Genomic DNA, 22453 nt, shown 5'->3' on the forward strand with positions numbered 1-22453 from the left:
ATAAAACCTCATACTTTCATAAATCAAATACATCTTTAGAGCTAAAAATATTTATCCAACCGTTTCATTTTCATCAAATGAAGTTTTAAGCTCTTCTGTAAAAAAAACAAAACAAAAACGATTAACAATTATTTGATCTTACATACCTCATTAACTGCTGTGCTACAATTCTCTCCAAAACCTAATAAAAATGTGCTTGGTTCCATTCACTGTTCTGAAATGTACATGTGAAATACATTTGGCTACATTTTGGGAGTCAGGGCAGCAAATTACTTTAAGAAATAAAAACAGCCTAAAACTGTTTTTTAACCTTGAGCAGAATGACACTGATCTCAGACACACCTTTTCAGAGCATGCGAGGACATATTTCAGGACTGGAAATGCTAACAATAGCACCTCCCTATATTTATCACTTTTGAGTAAGCCACCCACACTTTTATTTTTGAATCTGACTCCAACTGGCATTATTTATCACAAAACGCACACAAACTTATTGCCAAATTAATTTTACAGCAATGCATAAACATAAAGCCAGCAAACACAGCTGCATGGTCATATAAATAACCTGGCTGAAAAACAAGTTTTTATGTTTTTATGTATCCATGATATACTAAATCGCCTACAAAGACACATGGATATACAACACACACAAACACACATACACACAAATACACTTTTTTTCTTTTGCTTCCTGTCAGATGGGATACCAGATGCCTTTTCACAGACCGGTGACAGCAGTAGCCCTGTTGGTCAGCTGTGACACACTCATACGTATCAAACACACACGTGTGCTCATACACACACAGGCTACATTAGCACTGTCACATTCTAGATATGTTAGTTAGTTTCTGTGGCTTTCATTGAACTTTCTTACATAGCAAAAAACAATAAAGTAAAAATATAGGAACCAGAGTGACAGGGATAAATAAAATAAGAAAATATAGATATATCAGTAGCACTGGTGGATTAAGGAGCTGAGAGACTGCCGAGAAATTGGAACAGATTGCAACAAGAGGAGACAACCTCCTTTAAAGCTACAAGAAACTATAAAAAGCTGTGGTGCTATAGGTCATCATCTCTCGTGTATTTCGTGTCAGACTCCAGATGTTGCATGTCCCAATGACAGACGTCGTTCATTTGCACAGTTAGCAAACAATTAAAATATGGGCACAAATCACAATATGCTGCGCCCCACAGTTCATAGAAACTGTCAGTGAGCTTAAAGGTGTCCTGTTCATTCAGTAATTCTGAGTGCAAAATCCAAAGATAAAGACTGCATCTGTTTTCTTAAATGCTAGCAAGTGTGGAAAATCTCTGTAGTTAAACCTGGACCTCACTTATTATGTGTTGGGGAGCAAACAATTAATTAATAAAGCATATTTAAAATAAATATACACAATAAAATCCCAAAGTATACAAAATTTGTTCAACTTCTTTCAAGCATGAGAACTGAAACGAAAAATGCACTTTAAAAATAAATATAAAGGTACTGAAAATAAAGATAATAAAGGGCTAGAAAAATAAACTGTGATCTGTGGACAAATATGAATAAAGCCTCACTTGACTGAAACATTTGTGGAGGCAATGGATGTTAAGTAGCAGCCAGCTTTGCATTCCCCAAAGCAATGCCAGTCTTGAAGCCTTACACTATACTCTACTACATACGGTCATAATGTCAATCTCAGGGAAAGGGATTGGAAGAAAATGAGGCCAGTGAATAGACAAGGAAGGGCAGTGAGAAAGCAAATGCCAGTGTTACTTAGCCAGTGGGTTAATTCTTAATTACAAATGCATAGCTGTTAAACCCAAATAATTAATATTTAATAATTTAGACTTAATAGACCACTGCAGAAAGCAAATGATTAGATGGAATATGCATAAGACTATATATAAGTTTATACAAGAAGAAAGCTAAAAGTAGAGACGGGGAGATGTAATTGGGAATTTCAGAGAAGAGTTTGTGTGTGTGAGAGAGGGCAAGAGAGAATGAGAGGAAGCAAGCTTGAGAGGACAAGAGAAGGAGGGTGATAATAACACAATGACCTTGTATGCTGCTTGGCAGCAATCAAGAGCTTGTACTAAGGCATGTGAGTGTGAGTGTGGTAACATTTGCCTTCACTTTCACTAATCAGCCTCTTGTTTCACATCTCAACTTTCTGTCTTTCCACTTAATCCTGCTATTCACACAGGCTCTTCTCAAATCAAAGTAAAAAAAATAAAATAAGGCAATAAGCTCAAACATATGCAAGCATGCACACACTCTGTTGCCACCTCAGAGTGAAGACACACATTCAGCAAAACACTTGACTTATAAAGCTGAATGCTGTCAAACATCTTCTGTATTTCTCTCTGCTTCTTTTTCCCGCGTCGGTCTGTTTCTCATGTGGTAAGTGTTTTCAGTGTATGATTGCAATCAGGTTAAAACAGTGTTGTCTTTGATGAGCTGACAAGAAGCAGCACTCAGCAAGCCTTTCTTTATCTGCTCGGGCCAATACATCTAAACAAACACACATTGAGACACAATACATGCTCAGGAAGCGACATGTTGATTTTTGTGCAGGCGCGAATGGACAAAAACACTGATTAAAAGGAGACACGTAAAAGGATGCACTGATCAGTTTTTTTCTGGGGCAAGGACATTGTACCGGCCACTTACACAGACTTGTCTGCTCTAGAAACATAGATATGTAATGCTTCACTAAACTCAATGTCCTTATGGGTATAACATCAAGTGACCAACAGACAGTGACATCATACTTCAAGCTTGTGTGCCTGTGAGTGCATGTGGCTGCGCTTTTTTTCTTTTCTCGTTCCTTGTCCTTATACCCCATCCCTCTCTGACTAGTTCCCTTTAGACATTTGACAGACAGTTTCCTAGGAGCCTGGTGGTTTGGGGGAGAGAGGAGATGATTGCATGAATTCATGAATAAATGAGAATGTGACTTGTAAGGGAAGAATGAGACATGTGAGACCTCAAGTGGTGATGTTTTATTAAACAGCCTTCATTTGTGCAGCTCACTGCGAATTAGTTAGCTGCTGGGTCACAACCTGGTGATGAGCAATGCCAGAGATGACAAATTGCATGGCTGTTGTGTCTATAAAAATCTGTGAATGAGAAAAACGGTAAATAAATAAATAAAATAACATAAAATAAAATAGTGCTTTGGGGTAACGTTTTCAGACAGCAAGCTAGCAATTGCTGACTTAACCATCGAGTCATCGAACCTTCATTTCAGCGGTAGGTTTGCTGAAGACCTTTGGCAGCACAAGGTAAAATCATGTATTGTGGGTAAACTGCCACTGCCAATACTGGAGATTTCATTACCACCAGAGAATTTCACAGTGAAAAGGCTGCATTGAAATTTCTTGAATAACAGCAGCATTTGGAGCTTGGGGATTTAGACGTTGACAACAGAAAATATTTTATGCCTTCAAGTAACAGGAAATGATGAACTGTATTTGTGAGTACAGCAGTATAATTCAACATTGTTGGGCTGTTTTTAACATAACCTTGCAACAGTGGAAAAGTCAGTCAGTCACTTCTGTACACATGCAGTTATTCTCTGCTGCATTTCTCATAGCTTTTATTCTCATTACCAAACTGACTTCTGGAAATGAGCGCTTGCGTATGTAGCGGAATATATGTAAGCATATTGTTTTCATGTTCAATGCAATTCACAGAAACATGCATTGTGATATGCGTCATAGCTGAGAGAAGCAACCATGCGCAGTTTTTCATAGAGAGGAAGCGGATTAGATGGTGACTAATGGAAGTACTGAGAAGTACTAATTATAATAATCTGAGAAGATTTGTCCAAATGGAAACTTTTTGGATACAGCTGTCTTCAGCAGTTGCTTCTCCCCTCAGCCATTTCAGAGGAGGCAGCAACAGAAACTGTAGTCATGGTCCACTGCATTCAAGGTGAGCCCATGAGTAAGGATAGCATCTCCTATTGATATCCGAAGCCTCTGCATCGACCAGACTTTGACTGACAGGCCCAGAAGCCTTGACTTCATCCTATCTACCTCACGCTCAGACCTAGGAAGCCAATAAAGCTTGTCTAAATTTAAACTTCAGAACCAACAGAGAGATAGGGTAAATAGTTAAAGGGAAGGTTTTTCCAATCACCAAAAGTAACAAAAAAACAAAAATTTATGCCTGATTCTGAAGAGATTCTTTAATTACAAATTAGAGGGATGGATCAACATAGACGTAATAAGAAAGCAGAATTGGTACAATACTGGCATTTTTTTGAGTCTACGGGTAGCATAGGGTGACACAATCCTAGATCAATCTCTCCTAGTGACAGTCATTGTTTACTTTCAAATTATTCGGCCGTCAAGTAGAATTAAAGGTTAGACTTTGAGTAGAATAAAATTTGACACAGCAAAGCATCCGAGAGCAGAGACACTAACATGTAGTTACAGAGCATTAGCATCATTAGCTCTTCCGTAACATGTTTTAACTGCAAATTTTTCAGCACTGATCTACCGAAAGAGTTGCTATAGAGTCACACAATTTCATCTGATAGCCGCTCAACCCAAATACAGTCCAACAACATTAGTTCTGTCCAACAGCACCTGGATTATAAGTCAGTGAATATGGTCCAGATATTACAAGAGTCTCAGCATTAATCCTCCCAGTTCACCATTTTTTGACACTTTCTCTCAAAAAGGGTCACCTGCCTTTAGCCCTTCATTTTTGTTCTTTGCGCTACAGACATACTTCATTTTTATTTTACAAAATTGAGGCTGAAAACGTTTAACTACACAAGCTCTGTAACACAGCTTTTATTAAAACTGCCTTAAACTGGTAGGATTGTGTCAATGGCCAGGACAGCATAAATCACCACTTACATAATTAACTAACTGTAGTCCTTCTCTGTATTTGTGACAAACAACATCAACCTAACTGAATTACAGAATAATTATGCAACACTTCTCAGACGTGAATTACAGCAACAGCAGGGTGTTACGCGAGGCAAATTAAGACAGACTTCAAAATATGGCTGTACTGTCGTGAAAGCATTTAAAATGTGGAGTTTAATGCCAAGTACCAGAGGAAACAGACAACAGGGGAGACTCATGCATGACACTGAATCACAGACAGGGAAGGGCAAAGACAGGAAGAGTCAGGAAACGGGGGAAGCAGAGATAGAATTTCACAGTGCATGTCTGTCTGTGTGAGATGACTATTTATAAAAGTCGGAGCTCAAAACATGATGCGGTATGACTCGCAGTGAATTTTATTCACTGGTTAATCTGCTTACAGACCACAGACATTCCTTCCCCGAGCTGTTTTCTGTATCTTAGTCTCTCCAGCACGTTTATCGTCCCAGACATGTATACCTTGGGATCATCAAAAAAAGAAGCCTTTTTGTAATGACATTCTTACTTCTTTATCTTGAATATAAACAAACCTTGTTTTTTAGTGCAGCAGAGATTGCCTGCCGCCACACAACCTGTTATGAGGATATCATTAACAGTGAAAAGGTTCCAGACTTCCTTCCTCCTTCTCTACCCTCCTCTAGCGAGCTGTTATCGATATCTCAGGGGTTTGTAAAAGGACAGAAAAAAACTGTGCACTTGCTTGCTAGCTGTCAGCCTTATGATCCACCAGGGCCTCTTCCCCCTCATAGAGCAGGTGACCTAGTGGGATGGATTTTTGAATGTGTGATTAAAGATGAGCTCTGTTGTGCTAAGTAACAACGGAGACAGAGGTCAAATTGAGCATGAGGGGGCCCTACTGACTTTAGTTTAGTATTCTGTGTGAATGCGCTTTATGGTTTTGCAAGGTTTTGTGTATTTTTGTGTTTGAGTGAATGGGTCTGCTTTATCTCTGAAACTGTTAAATCTACTTGTATGAGCTTGCACATGTCTCTGCTATCTCAGGACTAACCAGGTGTAACAAAGAGGCCAAATGTAGAAAAACAATGGTGAGACAAGTGCAGATACCCACAGTCCAGCTCAACATGAAACAAGTGTGGAATCACATAAAAATCCAATGCACACACCGACAAAGGGAAAGAAAAGTGCGAAGCGAGCAGACACGAGATAACAAAAGATGCGAGTGAAGGACAACAGATGAAAGAAAGGTATTGGCTCTCTCATGTTTTATCACAGGAATCGATGTACAAGTTGCTGGTGAGAGCTGCTTATAGGAAATCTTTTAGGCTGCTAACATTCAGATCCCCACTTATGACAATTCACAGTTTGAGCAGCAAGATAATGTAATGTACCTTTTGTGCAGCTGATACCAACAATATGAGAAAATTCAAAAATAAACATGGTCCTATATAATCATGCATTACAGGACAGTATTTATAATACATATGTCGCCACATGAAGTGATCTAATCTAGTGTATTAACATAATGTATAAATCTTACTATAGTGCACTTAAACTCTGCCTGTCCATGAAATCACGAGTTCAGCAGACAAAAACAGCACACGGGTAAATCTCAGTAGTTCTGCATATTATATATTAGCATATTTTATTTCTGAAAGTGGAGAACTCAATCAAATTGTGCTGTGGCTGATGTGACTGCATCAAAAAATGTCCCTAGTTAAAGGTTTTAATTTGAATGAGGGATTACAAAAAAATACTGGCAGCTCCCAGTGCTGCCTCTCAGCCTCCTCGTAGACGCACGTATCATATTAATGTAAAAATCCTAGGTGATTTTTAGAAAAGTTGACCTCTGACCTTGAGGTCAAGGCCACTGGGATTTGAACTCATCTGAGGCTTTCAGTTTCTGTACCTGTGATATGGATTTAAAAATCCTACGTCGTCTCATGCTCAAGTTATCACATTCACAAACTCGGGTGTCCATGCTGGCAGGATGACATACCCCATCAGCCTTTAACGGGTAAGAACCCCCTGTGTGGCATAGCTGCATAAGCATAATTCACAGACACTATGTTTCATCAATATTGCCAATGTCATACTGGAAAATAACTAGCTGACCACTGAAATTCCATATATCCTAGATGTTTGCTTGTGTGTAAGCACACATCTATGTGTTTCTTTTTCTTTTAAGCAGCGAGAGGTGCAGTGTTGTGTTACTATTTGCTACTCCTCTAGTAGAATATTAAATTCTCAGTGGGAGGCATATTGGAAAAAAAGATGATATCAGCTCATATTATCTGTGTTATTATCTAACACCTTATGTGGGTGTTTAAATTTAATCTATACATTTTTTGCCTAAACATATTTGAATGTGTATTTGCATGAACGCTTGTATGCCTGCACGTTATTAAGTTTGTGCGTGTGGGTGTATGCACTGCTGCAATGTGTGTTTCAACTACACCAGCTAGTTTGTAGTGTTCATTCCCTCAAGGTTAAAACAAGATTGATTCCTGCTACAAGTGTGGGGCTTTAAATTCCACTTTAAGCAAGAATTTGAATGAAAGGTGGGCCTATTCACCTTTTTATCATTGCAGACATGCAATAACAATTAATGCAAACAAAAAACATGCACTGCATTACATCTTACACGTCTTAATAAAATATGTCAAAAGGGACACTTGACAAAACACTCCTAAGAATAAATAACATTCACAAAGATTGTTGGCATTCTTTGCAAGAGTCATACAAGTCATGGCTGCTGAGGACAACTGTGACTGAATGTTATCATTCAAGTGGAATGTGAAATAGTTGTGCAAGTAAAGAAGATGAACAGCCTTGGTTTGGTGAATAGTAAAGTCTTCTGACAAACACTAATTCACTAAAACTTGACTGTATGAAGAACTACATTCACTAAGCCAAAACGGTTGCAGGTGCTGTCATGGCCAACCGAGACCACTTAAGTCACTAAATAAGAAGTAAAACCACAATTAGACGAACGAATGAAAGACACATACAATATCAATACCAAGAAAAGACAGAAAGAAAGTTTAATTTTTTTCCTTTTGCTGGCTGAAAGATTCTTTCCTAAAGCAGCTTTAGTGTAGGTGTGTGGTATGTAGAGCAGCTTGAAAGATCCTTGCATCCTCACATATCAAATTCTATCCACACATTCACATAAACATGGGAATTGCACACACACACACACACACACACAAACATATTCCATTAAAATCTCTCCCGAGGCCATAAACAGAGCCATGCTGGAAAATAACTGATATACTGTACATGCTAGGAGCTGAAGTAAAAAATTGTCACAGACAGCGTACCTGTGACTAGCTCTCTGATTTCCACATCTCCGGTCTTCCTCAGCAGGCGGACCAAGGCAGGAATCCCCCCGCAGTTCTTCAGGGTTACTTTGTTCTCATCATTGGCCTTGCCATACACCAGGTTTCTCAAGGCTCCGCAGGCGCTGCGATGGACCTCACTCATCCTGTGGTCCAGTAGATCAACGAGCAGCTGGATGCCTCCCTGTCTACGGATCTGAGTATCAAAGAAATCGAATCAATCAAATCTGTCGTAAATGAATAATATATATTAATAAAAATCAGCAGCAAGAAGTATTGTAGAGAATATTTTTTTCAATGCTGAAATTTTAATATCTTGTACTCCTGATGGCTGGTTATTTATCTATGCAAGTAGCTACTTCGTACACAGTGTGTATAATGTGTGTTTGTGTGCGCATGTGTGTATACAGCCTCCAGTGTCTGTCAGTCCTGCCAATCAGATTAACAGCACAATGTGGGCTAATTAAATATACTAATGACTGGGCTTTAACAAAAAATGACACTTAATTACACTGATTAGGGAAGAATAAGCTTGCTTGTGTGTGCCTGTATGTTATAGAATCTGCACGTTACCCGGCACTTTTTCTGTGTGGTTGTCCTCCCTTCTTAGGTTTTTGTTTCCTTTTATCACATTTGCATATGATAATTGATATGCATGAACAGTTCACTTATGAATTGGAAAACTAACGTTAAATTTTTATCTTAATGACTAAAAGATGAAAGGCAATCATGGCAGCCTCCACAGATTCAGTGACTAGTGGTTGTTTATCCTTTTTAAGAAGGCGTGTAACACACACATTCCAAAACCATGCATCTGTTACCTTGATTTATTTTAAATGTGTATTTCAGCCACCAAAAGGCAGGCATAGCAGGGAAAAATTAAATTAATTGAACACTTCTTTAAACTGTACATGACGACTCACCTAACTGCACAGCAAATCTGTACCCAGCTACACTACTTGCCTTGTGTCTGCTACTATTTTTGCCTTGTAAATACACATAAAGAGAAACATGCTTAGCCACAGTTTGAGAAATAAACAAAGTCAATCAGTTTAGATTTATGATTATATCTCGATTCTGTGAGAGGGCGAGGCAGTCAGGACTGTTAGCCCAGTAGGGATCACAATGAGGGCACTCTGGCGTTACACATAATGCCTTCCCCCCATGGCGCGACACATATTGCTCTCTCCCTATGCTGGTGGTTTTTAAACCTCCCACATCACTTCTCCACTGCAGGGATCTTCATCAGCCTTAGGGGGCCAAAGAGCTTAAATCAGCCTGTGTTTGGTCCAGTCGACAGGGGTGTTGCGCTAATCACTAGAAACAGGCTGCTGAGATCTCCAGGAGACTAGTCGAAACAAGGATGGAGCAACTAGTGTGTGAGACAGAGAGAGAGAAAACGAGAGAGAGAGAGAGAGTGTGTCCCTCATGCCTCCACTTTTATTTAATCTCTTGAGCACTGCAACTGACAGACTTACTCAACCAGATAACTCCAGTTTTTCACAGTTAGATGCATATTCAGACTTTTTGAAACCCTTTAATATTTTTCAGCACGTTCCCCTCTAAACATGGGACATTAAATATAGAAAATACTTCATTAGTAATGCCTGCTTCAATGTGAAGCACCAGATGGATGGATTTTACTACGCAGACGAGCAATAAGACATGAATGGACTTCCAAGGCTTTTTTTTGTTTCATTTTTTGGCTCTCGCACACTCGCACTCATACTTTTAGCGTGATTAAGTCAAAAATAGGTGTGCACACAAGCGCAAGCAATAACCAATGATAATAAAGATGCACATAAGAAGAGAGAAAGCGAGAGTGAGGGTGACACAAGAAAGAGAAAGCATGAGAAATGGAGGGCAAAGAGGATGTGGGTGTTTCATGACACAGCAGGAGTTTATCGAGCAAAATGACTTTGCTTATCTATTCAATTAAAATGGATTAAGGAAGGCAGTGAATGGCAAAATAACCTTGCTAGATTGGCCATACAATTTCCTCAACCTGATTTGCTGCCCCTCTTACGCCCTCTAGTCCCCACCTCTGCTCTTCTTCCCCTCCTCCTGTTCCCCTTTTCCTTCCCCATGCTAATTCGTGCACCTCTTCCTGTTTGTGTTTATGTCACACTTAATCTGTTATTCCACTTTGTATTGCCTCTGAGCTACATACAAGGCTTGGCAATACCTCTGTGCCTGCTCCTCATGTAAAGAAGATTAGAAGCGCTGATTGATTTGTCTTTGTCTCACGCTCTTCTGCGGTGGACACGGCTATTGGTAACCCATAGCGACAGTTTTGCCGTGGTAACAGTTAGCAGTGGTGACAGCTGAGATTGTGAGAATCAGAGATGCTGCCAGCATGAAAGCCGGCAGTGGGATACATGGGTGCCACGCACCTGAGACGGTGTCACGTGAAGCTTAACAAGCATTTATGACTAACCACATATGGAACTTCAGCATTAACCACTAGCTCCAGACACGGTGCATGTGAGTGTGCAGACAGAGAGGAGATGTGTCACACCTTTGAACCGTTTATGTATTCACACACAGAGGCAAGCATACACACACATACAAGGGGTTGTGTTGTCTTCACTTGACACTTAGCCTAGGGCTAACTGCAATTTAGAGCCTTCCAACCTTTGGTTAATTGAGTTTTTGGCCCAGGGCTAACATTTCCCTCTTGAGAATTTTAAACTGGGCCAAATAAACCATTAACCTATGGCTACCTAATATTGTTCTGAGGCAGGGACACAGCTAATTCTCATAGAGTTATCAGCATAAAAATTCACAGCTGTGAAAATGTACTGTAACAAATATACTGGAGGCTTTGTTGTATGACGAGGTAGCTAACAGAGAAAACAGAGCAAACACTATTCCTCACAGCAGCAATGTATGTGTTATTAATTAGGTTGTTTAAAATGAATTATAGAGTAAAATGTTTTTAATTAAAGTATGTTGCTGGTACTTTTGCAACACTTACAGTTAGGTTAGAAAATCAAAATGTGATTAAAGCGTCTTTCAGCTTTACTTCAACGGTTTTAATAAAAGTATTCAATTAACTGTATAGGAACTGCAACCATTTTCAAACGGAATGCACCAGCCAGTTCAACAACATCAACAGGCTTGGAAGTCCACAGATGGCAAATACAGTGGTTGATTGCAGAATTCTTTCCTTGGTTAAGAAAAATCCTTCACAACCTCTAACCAAGTCAAGGATGTTTTCAAAGACTCTCAAAGTCTTTAAAGTTGGCTCAAAAGATGCCTTTATGAATGTTAACAGATAACAACTCGTTATAGTCAGTAACAGAAATGCATTAAACTATGCCAGAAAACATCTAATAGATAATGGCCAAAAAGATGCTCCAAAAGCAACACAAGAGTTTCTTAAGGCAAAGACATGCAGTAGCCTTCAATGATCAGTGCCTGAACTGAACCCACTGAATCTGTACAAGCAGTATTTGAAGGTAGCTGCAGTAAAGGCTTGGCAGTGGCAGAGCATCTCAAAGGAGGAAACACAGCGTTTAGTGATATCCATAGGTTCTTGCTAAATCCCTTGAAGTAAAGCTGAAAGTCTGCACTTTAACTACACGTACATACAGTTTGATTTAAAACCAACTTATTAACCTAAATGTACATAAGGGGGAAAAGCTAAGTGGAAAATACGCTGTGAAGAGGGACAGAAACATATACTACTTCTGCAGCATCATTAAGAATCATTTGCTGCATTTCTCATCTTCCGCATTCATGTCTACTGAACAGATATTTACAGCATTTGTAGAGTTCACGGCCTAAAAATCTAAAGCCTGATTCTTTTGAGGCTGAGAAATGACAAAGAGTCAGGGGTCACATTCGTCCCCCATCAAGCCGCTTGTTGGATAAATGGATATTGATATGGCTGCAACCCAAAATGAATTACTGATGTAACTAAAGCTCAGGTTGAGACTGTGAGCCTGTGTTTTGCATACCCAAAGGAAATCTATTAGCTGCCATGTCAATGGTTCTGTTTTAATTCACTCTGTGGGAAATATACAGCATATAACTGGTTGTAGGTGTGAATTTAGTTATGTGTGTGGATGATACAGCATTTGTACTGTGTATGTGTCTAAAGATGCTATAAATGATGCTGAAGATGAATTTGGCAAGCTGCCTCTGCAGTCTAGGCTGCAGCCAGACCTCCATCTACCTTATCAAACACAGACACACACGAAACACAGCCTCTCTCTCTCTCTTTCACTTTCTCTATATCTGACTTCTCTTTCCTGCTCGCAGTATTTGTGTAGGAAAAAGAAAAATATCCATGCATATAACTGTAAATTAAAACATGCTCACACTGACACATCTAATCTAAAATGTCCACTCATACCTGTGTTGAAACATTTGTACACAAGCACATATAAATGTCATCGACCAAGAAACAAAACATTGTGTCATCTTATGTACCAGTTCCAAGATATCATAGGGAAATATTTTCTTGTTTTTTTCGCCAATATTTTTCTTCTTTCTTTCTAAAAACTTATTTTTTTCTGGTTTCTGTTTCTATCTTTCCACTTGTATTTGCTGCTACAGATTATGTCTTTAGCAATGAATAGGAACCATACTGTGGCTGTATTCAGCTGCTCACTGTGACTGAAAATACGAGAATATAAGCCTCTTAATCCAGAGTCATACCAAATAGCTGCAAAAAGCATTTACTTTCACATACATGTCACTGTATGTCTCAAGAACCAAGTAAATACTACAATGCAGGACTTCCTGTACATTATCTTTCTAAAACAATGCTTCTAAAACTTTATATGTATATAAAGTGAGGCAGGAAATCACAACTTAATGCAATAATATTTCAAATGACAAAAAAAATCACAAGGTTCCTTTTCACTATAGCCAAAAAGAAGAAATCTTAGTGCTTTCGAGTAATGTCTTAAATCACCTGCTACAACAATACAAAATTAAGTAGTTATTATTTTGTTAGAGAAGCTTTTAATTTCCTAAATGCCAGTAGTGATTTTGGAGTGACACACACAGATTAGACAATATAAAATGAATAGACAGTTATAAAAAGCTGTGATTTCAACTTTTTGAATTTAATAGCCAGTATAATTTCTGGAAAAAGAAAATCAATACAGAGCTTTGAAGTAAATTAGGGAGCACAAAAAAAAAAAGTGACTCGCTAAAACATTCACAGCTCATTGTCCTTTAGTAGTCTGCCAAATTTGAGAAGCAGAAAATAGAATGTATAAACTGTGTCTTTGTTACACAATCTAACCTTCAACATTGAAAACAAACAAAACCGTGACCTTAATTGTTAACGAAATTTATATCCTACTACTCCTGTCAGGATATTCTGGTATCAGATAATCCTACAAACAAACACAAATCCATCCATGTGACATACATGTAATATTGCTAACGTAATTGGGTGAGTTCCTATGAAAATGTGACGTACATGTGAGCTAAAAAAATTTATGACAGGAAATGTGAAGTAAAGGCGAAATACAAAAAAAAAAAAAAAAAGACAGGAATTTTCCCCTTGCACTAAAATCCTGGCACTACTCTGCAAATAAACGTTTCTTCTGATTGTTAATTTGAATTCACCGACACATAAAATTACACTTGTAATCATGCAACGCACTCATCCTGATATAGACCTGTCTACTTCCCTGCTGGGTGATTGGAGAAGTCAAAATGAACAAATGATGTGGACAAAAATCCAGGAAGTTAGTAGTGCCATTATGTTTCCTGTGGTTAAAGAGAAGAAGGGACTGTCATGGACAAAACTCCATCAAATGAAACCTCACCTCTTTTTTGAAATACAGGCACAGACCGGGTCATAAAAAAAGCCCATGTGTGTAACTGGATTGAAGTAATGCTAATCAACGTGCGCCCCTGCTGGTCTTTGTCTTTGCTTCAAAGCGTTAATAACACATTTTTCTTTTTGTCTGCTGATAAGCAGGAGAGAATACAATTGACAATTTAATGCCACTTCATGTGTTTGGAAGCCTTTGTAATAAAGCAAAGATAGTCATACAGACATTTTAAACTCTCGCTTGTTTAAAATGAAAGAAAAAAGTCACTTTCTTACAACTCTGAAGATGAGAAAAGATACATAACTGACAACAAAAGAAAATGTTATTAAACATCCAAGCTAATCATAATGATACTAATAGTAATTATGAAGCAGTGACAGTTATGATCATTTATTTTATATTTACCTTTGATTGAAATGAATTGATTTATCATGAAAATTAGTTTTTATAATATTATGAGATGAAAGGAAAAAAAATATGAGTTATGAAAACCTGGAGGAAGTAAGAATTTTCCTCTGTTTCTATGTAAAACATTATGTAACCAATATGAGTTGAGCTAAAAGTTGTCCATAGTTACCCGACCATACCATAGTATGCTGCTAATATGGATGTTGAAAATACTGCTCTGGAGGTTCAGCAGCAAAACATCTCGTAACAACAACAACAAAATTCCCAATTAGTTTGTATTTAAAGCATTTTTAAAGCTCACAGAGCTTCTTTGACAAGGACGACTGTTGTTCTGGTTAAAGCCACTGAACTCTAAAAGGTAATTTTAGCTGGCAGAGGACCGCTTTCTGCCTCATGAGTTTATTTTGTGTGTGTGACTGGTATTTTAACACGTTATTTTTGAATCAGACTAATATGTTAAACACCAGAGGCACCCAGCAAATCCCAGTTTCTCCAAGGTAAACTTTGTGTCTGTGTGTGTGTTTGTAAGTGGAGTCTGGTAGGTTGAATGCGACAAACGTAATGGCTCTGGTAAAATATCAAATAATGGCTGTATGGTGATGCGGAAAAAAACCTTGAACTAACCAAACTAATACTTTTATGTTCTCCTGAACTAAAAACTTGATGAAATACTAATACAATCTTGCTATTCTTTAAAGGCACTAATGTAATCAGCTCTGGAAAAAATGTAATGCTAAAAGCTAACTATGAACTTAGAAACTTTAAGACTTAACCGTTTGCTTCTCTCTGACTCTCTACGCTCGTCTTATATTTTATTACAACCGAATTCACTATAAACAAACATCTTTAACTCCAAACAGTCTTTGCATGTACATATTGTCATGTCCCTGTTGTCAGACAACAGAACATACAGGGGAAAAAAATTAACATACTCAACATATTTACCAAGCAGTTACTCTGAACTGAAATCTCGATTCCTGCAATTTCAGTGTTATCTGACAAAATTTGCATTCACATAAGTTACAAACAAAAACTGTACTGAGATTTTGGCTGTACTTAAGTAATTAACAGAGTCTCATTCAGGTCTGTATCAATATGGGTGTAGTTTACTGAAATCAAGCTCAAACCCAGAGGTACAAAGGTATGGTTTAAAAAACGATTTGGATCGAAACTTGAAATACACATAATGGCAACACACATTACAAGTAGCATGTCTTAAAGTGGTCAAATGTTAGAAAAAGCGGACCTTTAAAGGACAGCTGACCAAAAAAACCCCAAACAAACTAATATAGTGATTTTACGTGTTGTGGATCATGAGAGGGTGATGAAGAGTAGGGGCAGTGCATCACCTCTTGATAGTGACTTATGCAATTCCCTTGGACTTGGTCTCCAGTGGTCTCCCACAGTCCCAGTTCCTGACTAACATTATTAGTGTGCTATTAGCTTTGTACGGTGCCAAACATTCCAGTCTCTATGTGTGTGGCATTGAGCTGTAGTCTTTCTTGTAGTCAAAGCTGAGGCTGGTCTATCTGGTCTTACAGTCCTAGTGTAGTGCTGTGTTATCCAGGAGCTGGTGCTTTGGTGTAATTTACAATGCCCTACTACGCCCTAGGCTGTGCTCATGTATTAACTCATGTGCCTCATGTGATTCGTGTGTGTTGCTATAATTCCAGTCCAGATGAGTACCTGCTGTTAGTAGTCCCACTACTTCAATTTGTACTGCCACGCGTTTATGGAGTGGTGTTCTTCTTTTTCATCCACCAGGTGTAGATCGTGCTAAGTCCTGGTGCCGTCCAGCTCTTCATTCCTCCAACAACAACTCATTGAGGAACGTCTGCCTTTGTGATGCTGACTGGCTCTTGCTCTAGGTGCTGGTGTTATGTGCACCTTTTTCTCCCAGATATTCTTCTGGGAGAACATCTTCAGCTCTGGTAGGTCTGTCCTAGTTGTTATCCTAGTCTTTCCTATTATTCTCTTGCAACTAAGAGTACATCCTGGTAGCATCCTTGAAAAAGGCCACTCATATTTTTCCTCCTGCGTCTCTGGTGGTATCTCTTCAGCCAGAGCTGTAACATTCGTTTGGCAGTTTCCAGAGCCTCATCTTATACTTTTCTCATGATGCCTTTCTACACTTCACTTAACCAACTAATATCCTTTGAGCTTTTCTGATTTTAAATTCCAGCCTTCTTCTCCACAAAGAGCTTTCTCTACACGCATTCTTGATCATATACCCAAGTCCTTCTAGGATTACTGAGGCAGGGGTATCTAATAGCTCTGTGATACGAGTAGTGTGGATGGTGAGCAGAGCAGTGGTCACATCTGCAATAATCTCCTCTGATAGGACTTTGTCAGTGAACTGGGGGAGTTGTGCCCTTGGTTTGGTGGCTAACTTGAGTCTGGCCACAATCAGTAGTTTCCTCTGTTACTGCAGGTATTATCAGGTTCAGTTACACTGCTCTCTTCTATCAGAGTTGGCTTATTATGTTCATACAGCTCACTATTCTTCCCATTGTACTGTAGACTCTGGATCTCCAGCTTTAATGGTAGCTAGCTGTCCTCTACTGATGTTATAACATTGAGCTACCAGGTGTTTCTTGATCAGTGTGGATGCTGGTCATCTACTCATCCATAGTCCTGCATGATATCATATTATATCTATCTATATCTCTGTCTTTCTATCTATATCTATATGTGTGTGCGTGTGTACATGTGTGTGTGTTTGTGTGTGTGTGTGTGTGTGTGTGTGTGTGTGTGCATGTGTGTATGTGTACAAAAACACTACACTATTTGGCTTCAATATAGCAAATGGATCTTTAACCAAATTAATGTCCCATATCTGGCTTAGTGATCGTCAATCAACTTTGTTTTTCATTAAAGACTATTTAAGAAATACAGCTTAAGGCACATCTCACTGTGTTTCTTATTGCATCATATTTCACACACTGCATTGCTGTCATGTGCATTGTGCACATGTGGAAAAGTGGAAATGTATCTCGTGTTTGCAGAGAATATAAGTGTGTTTTTGTTTGATGTGATCCAAAGTACAGGCTGAATTCTCTTTTTGTGTAAACAGTGTTTAGCCACGCCTGGGACCCAAAGCATGACAATGAAACAGACTTGATGAAGCCAGGCCAAAGATTTCGCTGTCAACGCAATGTTTTTTCACCATTGTTGGACACCTCTATTCAGGCATAATTGGATCCATTATAAAAGACACGAGCACTTAGGTTTCTTTCAGAGCTGCATGGGTGAGGGGAAGGGAGAGGAATCAAGTGTGATGTTTTTGTATGGAAGTGTGATTGCATTTCTGTATCCCTGTGTGTGTCTTTGTGTGGGTGGCTAAGTGGGTCGATGTGAATGAAAATTAGCCGCGTGCATGTTTACATGTTTAATTGCCTTTGATTTGCAGAAGGTTAATATTAATTTTTCTGTTTTGTATTGTGTTATGTCTATTTGCATATGTGCACACATTGTGCTGACACACATCACTTTACATCTGTGCATGAATGAGCATTACAGTTATATGGGATCACTTTTCATTAGGCTGCAGTTGCAGCTATTGACTGCTTCCACTGAAATTAATTTCATATAGAAAAAACATGTCAATGTTCTCAACCGCGTGTACTTGTAAATTGATTCAGAGGTACTGTAGACTGTGGAGGGGTGTGTGAATTTGTGTCTGTTGAAGGAAGAGATGCAGATTTGAATGCATCTGCATGTGCCAATGCCACTGTTTTAGATTGCCACTAGCTTTATTAAAGGGTTTATTAGAGTGTTTCAAAGGGGCTTCACCGCAAAATTAGTTTTGAGAGGCAAACCTGCTGCTTCGGGACTAATTGAGCTTCATTACCTCAATAAATACAAGTCAGTAGAATGCACATCTTAAGAATGGTGATTGTGGCAAGCTTTATCAAGCAGAACATCAGTGTGAAACTGGTTAGCTATTGCATTATTTCTCAAAAGCATTCCTCTGAATAGGTTTGACAGCATCTTCTAGTCACAAATTATTCACCTGTTTTTTCAAACACATATTTTGATGGCTTTCATTATAAAAGTTACAATCATTCCCTTCTTTGCAACACTGATTTTAATCAAATTCTCACATGATACTAAACCTGTGCAACACACTGATAGACACAGACAAGGACATACATGTACGCACACGTATACACAAACCTCAGCTTTGATCTTGTTGTCTCCAAAACAGAGATGCTGTAGGTAGGCTGCAGCATTGGACTGCACCGATGGGAACTGGTGCTGTAACATCTGGATCACCTCTGGCAACTCTGGATCTCTCCACCCAAACTCTCTGCAGAATGACATACAGAGACACTTTTATTCCTTCAGCAGGTTAACAAAGTTTCTCACTGAAATGAAAATATTACCTAAAAGTAGTTCAATAAAATCAGAGACTTTTTTTCAGCCACAGATATTCAACCATGCATGTCAACGTTAATGCGGGATAGGCAGAGCATGAATGAAAGAGAGATTTAAATGTCAAAATCCACTCTGCTCTGTTTTCAGTACAAGAAAACTCACTTCTAATGGGAGAAGGCTTTAGAAATTAAGCAACACAGTGGAACAAAAATGACACAGATCACCTGCTGAATGCCTAATTTGCTGAAATATCGTCATTTTCATCCAACACAAGTGCAGGAAATGAGAGAAAGTAAAGATAAGGCCACAAAGCTAAGCACGTGGCAATCATGAAAACTTTAATAAATGGATCAAAATCAACCACAAATGGTATTAGCATTTTAGCGTAATAAAAGACAAGCTGGATTTCCTTAGAATAACAGTAAATCTTTGAAACCTTTTGAGTTATTTCAGATGGATGATTTGGAGCATTGTCATAGCAACCATGTGTGACAATTTTTTGAGAGGTAACCAGCAAATGTGAAGATGCTAGGGATTATCATTTTGAAGGGCAAGCTGAAGGGCAACAGCTTATTTGTACATTTGTATGGATGCGACAAAATACGAGTTAATACAAATAAAGAGGATTTCGGCAGAAGCATGAAGCGATGCATGCAGAGAAATTTTTAGAAAGCTTATAAAAGGAATCAAAAAGTGTTGCTAACTGCACAGGACAGCATTTCTGCTGCCTGCTTGCTGTCTGCAGTTTCAGTTATTTCCTATACATTCCACCACTGGAAGTTTATACTCTCATGAACACACTAGACAAAGTGAAATAAATGTTTTGTCCCTCGGTAATACACAGGAAATGGTCTCCTTTATTGTATTATCCCCCTCTGATAATTGTTTTGCTATGGCCCCCCAAATGAGGAAATTATGAGTGTGTGTGAAAGTGTGGGCGACTGGATATGTCTACACTCGTGCACGAGCATGTGCCGCCTCAATCCACCGTAATGTTTTCTCCAATAATCACTTTGTAAACTGTTTCTCTGTTGCTTGTTTCTCTCTGTGCTTTCAGAAAACTGCCAACTCTCAATGCGATCTGACGAAAACCTATGTTGAAATTTTGCGGCTCCCATCGATCATGATGTTTGAGGATTGATTTTGTTGTTTCTGGCTTCATGCTTACTGTTCTGTGGCAAACTGTGTCTCACCGTAATCCCCATCAAGCTATCGTGCAAACTGCTGATTTATTGTGCCTCCTAGCTCAGCCGACCCAAACATGAAAATGTGGTAAATATGGGACAATTGACCTGCCTGGGGAGTTAAACCTGATAGGGTAGAAGATTGTGTGTGCATCCATAGTTTTTGCTGCAGAAAATGAAGCCTCGACACAGCGCTCATCTCTGTCGGATCAAGTGAATGCACTCTATGAAACATCTGTGGAAAGCAGAGCATTCACAGGGAGTAAACATGGCTCTCAAAGATAAAGCAAGCTCCAGCATGGACGGCTGTTTATCTGCCGAATGATAAGTGTTCATTCAGCTGGAAAGCAGGACTGAAGGAGGGAGGTAGAGGACAGATAGAGAGAAGGAGGAAGAGGGAGGGATTCCCAAGGCATTTAGGGGATTTAGGAGGAGAGACCCCCAAACAACGTTCCTTAAATCACACAGTGAGATACCATCAGGGCAGTTTGTTTATGTGTGTAAGGGTGTGTGGCAAGATTAAGATAGCATCATGATGTGTGTTTATGAGGCCCTTGTTGCTTCCATGTCTGTTTGTGTGCATGAGTGTAATGGCAGGTGCATATATATTCTTTTGTGTCTATACTTCTGTGTACTGACGCCATATATATGTATCTGACTATATGCTATGTCACTGTATGTGTATGAGAGTGTGTGTCATCCATCCCCCTACAGCCTCCCAGTTCTGTCAGTGTAGTTAATAGAAAGCAGAGTGATCTGCTGATAAGATAAGCATCATGGCTCGACCATTAATTAAAAACCCCTGGTAGGGAGAGACAGTGAGAGGAACAGAGCAGAAGGGAGAAGGATAGAGAAGCGAAACCGCGAGGGAGGATAAGGAGTGAAAGTTAGGGGGGGAAACACTGAGCATTTGGGGGCAACTTTGAGTACAACAAGCGAGAGGAAGCTGACAGGAAAGGAAAAATAGGAAAAAAGAAAAAAGATGGAGAAAGAGGAAAACAACAGATGAGATGCCAGTCATGTCAACACAGGTGCTAATGAGAGCCATAGCCCTGGTAGATGCACCACAAGGCAACGTGCCAATGATGTGAAACAGCAGGATGGAAACAGCAGCCTGGAAAAGTAAAAACGGATCAAAGACGCGGTACCAACATAACTGCAAAAGCCACATTAAATACCCACACAGCTTTTAAGGAATCTGCACCACGATATGTTGCCACTTATGTGCCATATTCTTTATGTTACATTTTTATTATTTTTTTGCTTTGTGTGGTAATAAATGCCACACAGAACAATTTGTGGACTTTGCTCTTTTATACCCAGGCTGTGTGTTTTTGATATGACACACCAGTGGGTAGGGGAATAAATTAGATAAATTAGGTGTCACTGCTGCAGCACAGAGTTTCATGTTCCTGGTTAGAGAGGTTACTTTGCCATTTCTTGAGGCATGCGGGGGTGTGTTGCAGTGAAATATTTTCAATGGAATCACTAGGTATGGCAGGAGAGCAGTATGACATGACTGTGAAAAAGGCAGGTGGCAAGGGAAGGAAGGGCGGAGGCAGAGACAGAGTGATATAACTGGGACAAAGGAAAAGACTGCTGTGTGATGGTAGGGCTTTGATGCACACACACATACACGAACATGCACACACACACACACGCACATACATTTGAGGGAGGCAAAGTGTGATAGAAGAGTACCACACATGAAAATACAAGGACTATCAAAGGATTTCTTTCTTTTTTTTAAACCTCTCTTCATCTCTCTCTCTTTTCATGTCTAGGTCTCATGAGACAGTTGAACTTCAGTCTGAAATCCCATCATGGCCATTGATAGACAGTATTCACACACACACACACACACACACACACACACACACACACACACACACACACACACACACACACACACACACACTATAACACAATATGCTTGACAATGTTGAATTTCACACTGATTGGCTGATGCTATATGAGGGGAAATAAATGAGTTGGAGAAGTTAAGTAATGCAAAGAGATCCACAAATTGACGGTTGCAATATTGAAACACATTCAGAGCCTGACACCTGTTTTCAAAAGTGTTGCAAATTCAACCAGGACTAAAATGTTTATGGTTTAAGATCAACAAGCTGTCACATCATGTCACTTTCATTTATTACCACTTCTATCCCATTTGAGGGCGTTTACAGCACACTGTCGTGGTGTTGTAGTTAATCTTATTCATCTGTCTGCACAACCTAATACGATGCATGATGTTTTACACAATTTTGAAATGATTTGGGTCTCCTAGTCCAGATCACATCCATCAGCGGTGCCCACAGTGCATCTAGAGTGACAGCTCCACACAGGAAGTCTGTCCCTCTGGCCTTAATCTGATTGGACAAGCCCTGTCATGTCTGTTAACTGATTCGAGGGTCAGGAATGGACAAACTGGCAGTGTGCATACTAAAGCAGATGCTAATTAGGACCTGAACATCAATCTTCATCACTGTGT

The 22453-nt window shown here is 39.2% G+C and overlaps 1 protein-coding gene across 4 annotated transcripts in view; it reads right to left on the reverse strand.

The window, feature by feature from the left end:
- Positions 1-22453, reverse strand: part of ctnnd2a (catenin (cadherin-associated protein), delta 2a) — a 268465-nt gene that overhangs the window by 70719 nt on the left and 175293 nt on the right. For all 4 annotated transcript variants that reach the window (XM_085287437.1, XM_085287438.1, XM_085287435.1 and 1 more), the window contains 2 exons: positions 18575-18707; positions 8172-8385 (listed from right to left, as the gene is read on the reverse strand). In XM_085287437.1, coding sequence (XP_085143563.1) covers positions 8172-8385; positions 18575-18707 — 347 coding nt within the window. The remainder of the gene's footprint in view (positions 1-8171; positions 8386-18574; positions 18708-22453) is intronic.

Source organism: Mchenga conophoros, linkage group LG9 (assembly GCF_057382185.1).
Source record: "Mchenga conophoros isolate Kocher_MC1m ecotype Shallow Benthic linkage group LG9, M_conophoros_male_GT1.1, whole genome shotgun sequence".
NCBI lineage: Eukaryota > Metazoa > Chordata > Actinopteri > Cichliformes > Cichlidae > Mchenga > Mchenga conophoros.